Genomic DNA, 9,565 nt, shown 5'->3' with positions numbered 1-9,565 from the left:
ATTTGATATTTTTTTCTTCATTTATCTCCATCAGATTTGGAGGTATCCTTGTGAATGAGTTGTACTCAAGATTATCGTTAGTCTATAATTGTGTATATATACACTAACATTTAATTAGAAAAAATAAGTATCTTACTCTCAACTTGTTTTTTATTGGCTTTAGTTTTCACAATCAGACTATTCAAGAGCCTATTCTGGCTGAGTGCAACATGTAGATCACTTAGTTTCATAAAAAACAACCAAAAAAGTGAAAATAAAAAATAAAAAAAGTGTTTATAGGTAATGGCGATATGATCAAATATAATCTGTCTATATATATATATATATATATATATATATATATATATATATATATATATATATATATATATAGAGAGAGAGAGAGAGAGAGAGAGAGAGAATTGAATATTAGGGTGACGGGTGGATGAATTAATAAAAGCAAATTGATGTGGTCATTGGATGCCAGCATGGTGATGGCCTGCATGGCCCTACTAATACGTGCCCCCTCAACGTGGGAGTCTGAAGCCCTCGTACTTCTTGCATTGAACACGATAAGGTCTGCCCCTCCCGCTGATCTCGTGGCTTCCTCTCCGCCGCTACCATCCCATTCACGCCCTCCGCGCAGTCGCTCTTTATTATTCCCTTCGCTCACTCCCTCTTTTCTCACGCCACCCTGCTCCTTACTCCCCTTCAAGCTTTGCATACAGTAGTAACTGCATAGCACTTTCATACGCAAGCAATACTCTCTCTCTCTCTCTAGAATGGGAAGAGCACCTTGCTGTGAGAAAGTTGGCTTGAAGAAAGGGAGATGGACAGCTGAAGAAGATGAGATCTTGATGAAGTACATACAAGAAAATGGAGAAGGGTCATGGAGATCATTGCCAAAGAATGCAGGTTGGGAGATACACTCCTACTCATTAGTTAAATAGTCTTATATATTTACTCTAGAATTATTTTTTTTGTTGGTAATGTTGTCTGTCAAAGTTATATCAGATATATCATTTATTTATGTAGAAATGTTTGACCTTTTTTGCATTGTGTTGAAGGGTTGTTGAGATGTGGGAAGAGTTGCAGACTAAGATGGATCAACTATCTTAGATCAGACTTGAAGAGAGGAAACATTTCCCCGGAGGAAGACGAGATCATTTTCAAGCTACATAGGTCATTGGGTAATAGGTATAAAACTGAACTCTATCACCATGATAACACTTGGTTAAAAACAACACCTAGTTTGCCCTTTAGTTGTGTTGCTTTGGCCTAAACCAATTGTCATGAAGCTGAGCTCTGCGGCCTGGTTCGAGTTGCATAGAGTTGTTTCGTCTGCTAACTGTAGTGGTGACTACTCCTGCACCATGACTGAAGTTAACAACTTTCTCCAATATGTCATATTTCTTGCAATGAGAATTTTGCAGTTTACTCTTAATTTGAACAATGGACAAAAAGCTGCACAATTTTTAGGTTATTACATTCAACCACCCACTTCATCCAAATGCATTTCAAATACACTTTGAAGTATAAAATGACATTTTTGTCTTTTATTGAATCAACTCATCTTTTGGTCTTTTGTCAAACAAATTAACAATGAGGGGAATTTAGTAACTTGATCAACTCAACAAAGGTGAACACAATGATTTTACACCAAGTGTACCTTGTGCTCGGTGACAAATATCGTGAGATTTATGAAAATCTCGCGTCGCAAGAAATTGCCTGAAAGTTTAAAACGGCAATTTCTCATTGAGATTTTCAAAATATCATGAGATTTATAAAAAAAACATAAATACCGTTATTTAAACACGATATTTATGTTTCAAACAGCTATTTATCGTGAAAAAACCATGTATTTTTATTTTTAAATAATTTTTATTGCTATTTTCTTATAAATTTTTTTATTGCCACGATTTTGCAAAAAAAACACGAGATCTATGAAAAATTTTCAAATTCTCGCAAGTTTTTGAAAAACCAGATTTTTCCGTTTTTAACTTTTGTCACTATGGTCTTGTGAAACATAAATTACAAAAATAGACCAAATAAATGTAATTACTTAAACAAAAAATCACTTAGATGGAAGTAATTTTTACCACAATACCATAACTGCCCGTGAATTAGAAAATATAAAAAACATGAACAATTTGTTATTTTCTTGACAGTTTTACTCTTTTGTCTGGTAAAAATAATGGTACCTGATCTTTTCAGGCCACAACTTACATGGCATTTAATGTTTTTAGGTGACAACTTATACAAGTAGTTTTACCAAGACAATTTTTCAGACAACAAAAGGGTAAAACCGTTAAGAAAAAAAATCAATGGCTAGATCTGTCATATTTTGAGTTATGATTGGCCATGTTTTTTTATTTCTTTTTGGTATGGGCCAAAACACTGGATGATGCAAAAAGTGAGTAACATCTACGTCTGTCAGTTTTCAGGCACTTTATATGGATAGCTGAAAAGTTGGGCTGCTTTTAGTAAATTATTTTATTTTTATTTGTTTTGTGCATTTGTTTTTGGTTTTTTTTTATGATCAATTAAATATGAAAAGGGCCAAATTTATTGGCATTTGTTTTTCCTTTCTTTCACCTAAAGGGAATCTTTGGCATCATTTTCATTTTCATTTTCATTTTACCGACTAAACACTTGAGCTAGGGGTGTCAACTGGTCAGGTAACCCGGACCATACCTCGTAAAATCATATTATTCTATCATTTTTACATTGAAAAATTACTGGTCTTAATCGGAACTAGGGTCGGGTTCGGGTCTGGTATAAAATTTCACAAACTATACCCGGGTCCATGCATAGGCGGAGCTGGGGTGGGGGGGGGGGGGGGGCAGCCCAGTCCTGCCTCCCGAAACAGTTAATTTTTTTTTTTAAAAGCCCAGTCCTAGCCCAGCCCTGATTCCATATGAAATAGATTTTTATCCATTTTTGTAGCCCAGACCTAGCCTAGCCCAGCCCAGCCCTGACTGCATCAAATAGTTTGATTTGTCCATATGAAATAGATTTTTATTAATAATTGTAGTCATTTTTTTATTTTATCTCAAAAAAAAAAAATCGGGGGCGCTGCCCCCGAACCCTCGACTATCAAACCAGTTTTTTTTTCCTACACCCCTATTTGCCCCCCCCCCCCCCCCACATGAATCCTAGCTATGCCACTGGGCCAATGTATTAATCAAACCTTTCGTTCCGGACCCAGGTCTTATTTATCACCATACCCGAACCCTATAGGGTTTGGTTTGGGTCCGGGTAAACCAGGTCCGTTGACACCCCTAACTTGAGCGGATCCTTACAAGATTTGGTTATTTTCTTGCGTTTTGTTTAGGTGGTCTTTGATAGCTGCACATTTACCAGGAAGGACTGACAATGAGATAAAGAATTACTGGAACTCTCATTTGAGCAGGAAGATTTACAGCTATAGGAGGGGAAATGATGGCGACCCTCTCATTATAGATACTGGAAAAAATATTGGTGGGAACAAGATTAAGAGAGATAGTAAGGACAGTAAGCTTACAACTCTTGAGAGCAAGAAAAAGAAAGATGAGAAAGGTTGCACAATAGGGATAGATGGGAGCTCAGACCCATATCCTAATGAAAGGAGAGCACCCAAGGGCTATAATGAAGGGAGAGCATCCAAGGGCTGGTCAGAAAGGGAGGGAAGTGGTAAGATCATGGGTGTCACTCAGGAGAGAGAAAGTGAGGTTTTTGTTAGAAATGAAGGTAGAGAGGGTGAACTATTGGGCTTGCACCAAGGGGGTGAAAGGGGGTTACTGGGTGTGGAACAAGAAAGAGAAAGTTGGGTCTCGGACGTGCAACAAGAGAGAGAAAGTGGGGAATTGGGTGTTCATGGTAGGGAAAGCATTGAATTCAATGCTTATCAAGAGAGGGACAGTGGGGCCAGTAGTGAGTCAAATGGTGAACTAAGCCCTCCTCCTCAGGGGTGGCACAGTGAGGAACTTGGAAAGTTTAACGTGGAGGAATGGTTGGACTTTGATTGGGAAACTTTGGAGGAGAAGCTGAGGACGGGAGGAGGGGGAATAGTCTCATGGCTATGGGGGAGTGAGGATGGAGAAGAAGAGAGTGTTAAACAGATGATGGACTGTGAACAACAGGAGTCTATTACAGATTGGCTTCTTGATCTAGACGACGATCACGTGGGAAAGCTACTATAATCATCGTTATTATCGCTAGTTAGATGCTTTTTTTTTTTAGTTTGGATGCTTACTGTTCTCTTTGTTGGTTACCAAATAACATTCAACAAGGGGTTCCCTCTCTCTCTCTCTCTCTCTCTCTCTCTCTCTCTCTCTCTCTCTCTCTCTCTCTCTACGTGCATGAAGACATTTCGATCTTTAATGCTGACAGTCTGTTCTTGATCATAAAATTTGTTGTAGTGATTTTTTTGTGACTGAATACAACAAATGTCCTAATTTTGAGAGATATTTGAATCAATTTACATGTAAAAAAATCCCGAGCAATCTAATCTGCACATCGAGTATCATCTATGTCAAGTAATTGTTTGATGTAAATGACTTGTAAAAAGAATAAAGTTTGAGTTCTACCATATCAAAATGAAAAAATATGGCAAATCTACGTTTAGGTAACTCACGTTTGAAATATTTATGGTAAATGATCAACTTTTTAAGACGGAGATATTGGCTATACTTTAGAGTACAATACTCTCTAGCTAAATCTCACAGATGTGAGCTTTAATTGACCAATTTAACCTCACAAATGCATTCAGCATGATCAATTTATTAGGAAATGCACTTTGAATTGGGTAATTTCAATATTAAAGATGGTGAAAATTTAATGGGTTGTGGACTATTGAATTTTGTAGCCCTTAAAAAATCAGCTTATACTACACGATAGGGCAATCTTAAACATGTTTTTGACTACATATAGATCATATCCGTAAGGGTTGAGCTACAAAAAGATCATGAATTTGCGAAGAAAGAGGCTGTTTTTATTAGAAGTATGGTACAGTCGAGGGTAGCAAATATTATCTTTTAAGAAATTGCTCGGATGTCTGCATGAGTTTACCTCCTGCCTGAAACTACTTATTCACTTTTAACAAGAGAGAGAGAGAGAGAGAGAGAGAGAGAGAGAGAGAGAGAGAGAGAGAGAGAGAGAGACCATCTTCATTCTTTCAAAACCACTAATCTTATTTGCACAAAAAAATTTGAAATTGTCACTTTAAGAGCCAAGTGAACATAAAGTAACTCCTCTCAAAAAAAAAAAACATAAACTCACATGGACAAGTAAGCAATTTCTTAAAAAGTTAGTCATTAACTTAAATATTAAAAAAATGCGGCGTCTAAACAGAAATTTTCCATACATTAGGCGCCTATATTAAATTACCCAAAAAGAATGGACATCTTGAGACGGGCTTGAGCTCGAACTGAGTTTGAACCTCAATGAGCCGAGCTCATCAGCACAAGCTCAGCTTGTTCTTAATTTACCAGCCCCAGATGAATCCATTTACCGGTTTGACTTAGCATGATGATCTATTTGATCTCCCTAGTAGAAAAAGATCAGAAATGAAGGTTCAACCCAGCATGAATTGCTCCCAAAATTTGCACCCCCCCCCCCCCCCCCCTCTCTCACACTTCACACAACTTTGCTACATTATGTAGATCTAAGGTTGGGCATCAGGTCAGGCTGGCCCAAGGCCCGTTAAGGTCCAACAGGCCCGACCCAGGATCATGTGATCCGAAGCCCAGCTGAATCTTATCGGGTTCAGGCTGGACCCTTTAAGCTTAACCAGTAAACAAGCCAGGCCAGGTCGGGCTTGCTTGAAATTTTATTTTGGCTTTACCCGGCATGGCTGGTTTATGATCGAGCTAGATTGGACCCTACTCTTATCGGGTTCGAGCTACAGTCCAGTCTAAACTTAACCCATTTCAGGCTGGGTACCCAAGAGCTTGTTGAGTATCCGTCCTCCACCCTTACATGCAACTGAGAGATGGGGCTCAACCATAAGGGAGTGTTTGTTTCACAATTCACACAACTTTGCTAGATCATTTAAACCATAACAGGGCATTTCTTTCAGCCGATGATACAACAACAACAACAACAACAACAATGCCTTCATCCCAAACAATTGGGGTCGGCGATATGAATCAAAAAGAAAATCATTTTGGGTCCTTCACATGAATCCTTCTCTTCCAATCATTTCTATCCAATGTCATGTCCTCGGTGAGGTTCAAAGCATTCATATCCTTTCTTATCATCTCCATCCAAGTCTTCTTAGGCCTACCCCGACCTCTTTCAACCGATGATCAAAGAAAAAAAAAGCACAACCACCGAGGTGATATCTCATGTGGTATAAGCGGGGATTTGTGCGAAGCTGAAGGCCAAGGTTCAAATCCCTCTGCCACATGGGGCTTAAGAGAGATCTATTAGGGGTTTGCTTAACCTCCAGCTTGCCTTTCAAAAAAGAAAGAAAAAAAGGCAGACTTTTTTATTTTACGAAAAAAAGGTCTCTTTTCCATAAGGGGCTGAAACGACGTTGTGTGGAATTAGGCTATGGGGCCAATAGCTTTTCATATGAAAGAATGAGTCTTGGACGTTGCACCTCCACTGGGGAGAAGCAATTTTCTGCAAGTGGATGTTTTGGTGTGCAAGGTTGGCATAAAGGAAAACGGAAACGAAAAACATCTTGAAGAACAGAAACGGGAAATGGGGGTTTTCCGGTGCATGTGAAATGAGAAATAGGAAAACCAATGGGAAAACAAATTGAAAAATGTGTCCAAAACGAATGGGAAACGTTCAACGAAAAGGAAAAACTTATCAAACATGAGAAACATGTATTCTACAAAAAGGACACTTGGAAAACACATGAAAAAAGTGTGGGAAACACGTTTCCCAAATATAGGAAACATGTATCACTTAAAGTGAGAAATGCATTTTCCACGTTTCAAAAATATGGTGTTTTCTATTTCAAAAACCGTTTCTTGAGAAATGGGTTTCTCATCCCCTGTAGCATTTTCAGTAACCTTAGGTGTGACACATCTTCTCATGGTACATTTTGTAATAAATGCACCTTGAAGGGGCCTTTGTTAGACTCTCACCCACGGGAAACTATTTTTTCTTCAAAGTGACACTTAGGGCATGTTTTGAAGCAAAAAATGTAGGAAAAGTAATGCAAAATGAAAAATCCGTATGGATTTTCCAACCCTTCTAAATGGGAGATATTTTCTAGTTGAAAGAGTTTTTTCTAAAAAATACACTTTTTTGATAGAAAACATTCCTCCATGGAGGAGGGGAGAGGAATGTTTCCTACCAAAAGAAAAATTATGTTTACACTCTCCACCACTACCCACCATCTCACGATCACCACCACCATCCATCTCACTACCACCCATCACCATCACCCTCCTCCTCTCTCTCATTTTTTCACATTTTTCCACTATGTTTTTCTCATTCTACACAAGCAAGCGAAAAGCTTTCTTTTGAAAAACTTTTCATATCAAAACTTTCTTTTCGTATGAGATTTTTCTCTCTTTCAAGCTTGCCCTTAAGAGGGAAAGTGCTCGGCCCATCAGATCTATAACAGCTAAACACATGGGGATTCAGATCAGAATCACATATGAAACAACTAAAAATTGTAAAATCCTCATGTTGGATCCATCCCAAATGCATCTCTACTGAACACATTTGATAAAAATGTTGCTCTTTTTGCATATATTTTTCAGGCTCCAAGGCATGTTTCTCACAATGATGTTTGTTTCACTCAAAGAAGTCCTCTTTCATAAAAAAAAAGGTATGAAAGAGCATGAAACAAACGCCTCCTAAGGGCCTGTTTGTTTCATGAAAAGTGTCTTTCACATGAAAGACGAGCCCCTCAAGAAGCCCCAAGTGGGACTGGAATTTTTATGCGGAAAAACTCTTCCTTTAGGGATTCTTAGGAAAGGATTTTCTTGTGAAAACCTAGGGTGAGGGAGAATATGGGCCCCTGATGCGAGGCCTTTTAATTTTACCTTGGGGGTGTTTGTTTCATCCACGGCATCAAAATGGGTTTTCGTATGGGCCATTTTCCCGTGAAACAAACAGGTTCTACGAAATCGCGATCATATTGGGATCCGAACATGAGCAATCCCATAAGCAATTTCACTAATGCATTTGTTATCAAAATTGCTGATGACTGGATCCGTCACCCTGTCGTCTCCTTTTCTTTGGAGGGAATAGGCGGTTGAGGGAGAGAGAGAGAAATTCATCGTGGTCATCTTGGGAAAATTGTGTAATAAAGATTTTTACGGGATGATGTTGAGATTCCTGAGAATTCCCACTTCTTCTTTCCCGCTAAACCCTGGTAAGGACTGATTTCCCACCTTTGGGAGTGCTCTGTTTTTCAAAACATCTTTAAGGTGACTTAGAATAAGCCGGGGGTCAGCGTGCGTCAGGAATCGTTCACCAATGATTTGTTGTGGGGTCCTCAACCAGTTCGTCATTGCAACAAATGGCGTATTATTTGGCGAACTTGGCTTCTCTCGTCATGGTGGGTCGTATGGATGACTCGCAACAACGCTATTTTTCGGCATATTCCGGCAGTGTTCAACAAAATGGTTAACCTAATTTTGGCGGACGTATACGCCATTCTCCGCATCAACATCCCTGATCTGCAACTCCATCTGCCTCCAGGGACCATTCATGATCCTGGGTGATGCTCGTCGCCTAACTGTATTTGCTTCTTGTTTCTTTCTTCCTTCTCTCCTTGCATTTCTCTTTTTCTTTTTTTTTCCTTTTTTGGGGCTCCTTGCCATGCCTTGGGCCCGTGTTTGGTTTCCCGGTAGGTTTCGTAATGTTGATGGTTATAGTTCGGCTCTCTCTCTCTCTCTCATTCTTGTTTCATCTTCCTCATTTCTCTTCTTGATTATCGAGATAATAAGCCTTGTATTTACCTCTTTTCTTTTACCTGTGTAGCAATTGGGAAGGAGAAATTTCTTGGGTTCGTAGTCGGGAGAAGGTTTCTTTCGGAAGATGCAACTATTAGCCCCTATCCATCTATCCCTAACGAGCAAAGGCATCCATCCTCCCCCCCCCACACATTTGATTTCTTAACGATTTTGGATATTTTTGTTATATGACGTTGTTCCTCATTGGCATTTTGGTACGTCTCGCTTGATGGTTTCACTATTCCCTCTTGCTGTCCATCTCATCATGTGGGGCAACTTAGTTTTTTGAAATTTTAATCATACCCCAATTGCTTTTAATATGCGAACTTCAAGAATTGGTGCTACCACTAAGGCGGTGTTTGGATTACCGACTTATCCAGCAAATTGGGAGTGTTGGGATACTTGCAGTGTACTACATAATGCAACATTCCATATTTTTCCTGCTTTTTGGATAAGTTGGTGCACCCAAAATCCCCTTAAATTTTGAAAATTGAGATTGGTTTGGTTTAATCTTCCAGTAATTGATGGTAACAGGATTACCACGTTTGTTCGTACTGTACTTAGGCCATTTATCATAGTCAGTTTTGCTTTGGGGTTCAGGAAAGACAGAGATTTTGTCCAAGTTCTTGATGTTGGTTCTGTATGGGATGGTGTTATGTTTCATCTATGTGCTTTGTAAAGTA

General features: G+C 39.0%; 1 protein-coding gene and 1 long non-coding RNA gene across 2 annotated transcripts; both read left to right on the top strand.

The window, feature by feature from the left end:
- Window positions 1–665: 665 nt before the first annotated feature.
- Window positions 666–4,424, top strand: LOC149844109 (uncharacterized). The gene is made up of 3 exons (XM_090000326.1): window positions 666–894; window positions 1,047–1,176; window positions 3,314–4,424. Exons 1-3 carry the CDS (start codon window positions 762–764, stop codon window positions 4,158–4,160), a joined length of 1,110 nt encoding a protein of 369 aa, XP_089856452.1. The 5' UTR covers window positions 666–761; the 3' UTR covers window positions 4,161–4,424.
- A 3,699-nt stretch (window positions 4,425–8,123) lies between these two features.
- Window positions 8,124–9,123, top strand: LOC149844108 (uncharacterized). Its single transcript, XR_016430956.1, has 2 exons — window positions 8,124–8,299; window positions 8,911–9,123. It is a non-coding gene; the product is annotated as an uncharacterized LOC149844108 (long non-coding RNA).
- Window positions 9,124–9,565: the final 442 nt, after the last annotated feature.

The sequence above is a fragment of the Nuphar pumila genome, chromosome 3, assembly GCF_984573655.1.
Source record: "Nuphar pumila chromosome 3, dmNupPumi1.hap1.1, whole genome shotgun sequence".
Lineage (NCBI taxonomy): Eukaryota > Viridiplantae > Streptophyta > Magnoliopsida > Nymphaeales > Nymphaeaceae > Nuphar > Nuphar pumila.
This window is presented reverse-complemented; position numbering and strand designations above follow the sequence as displayed.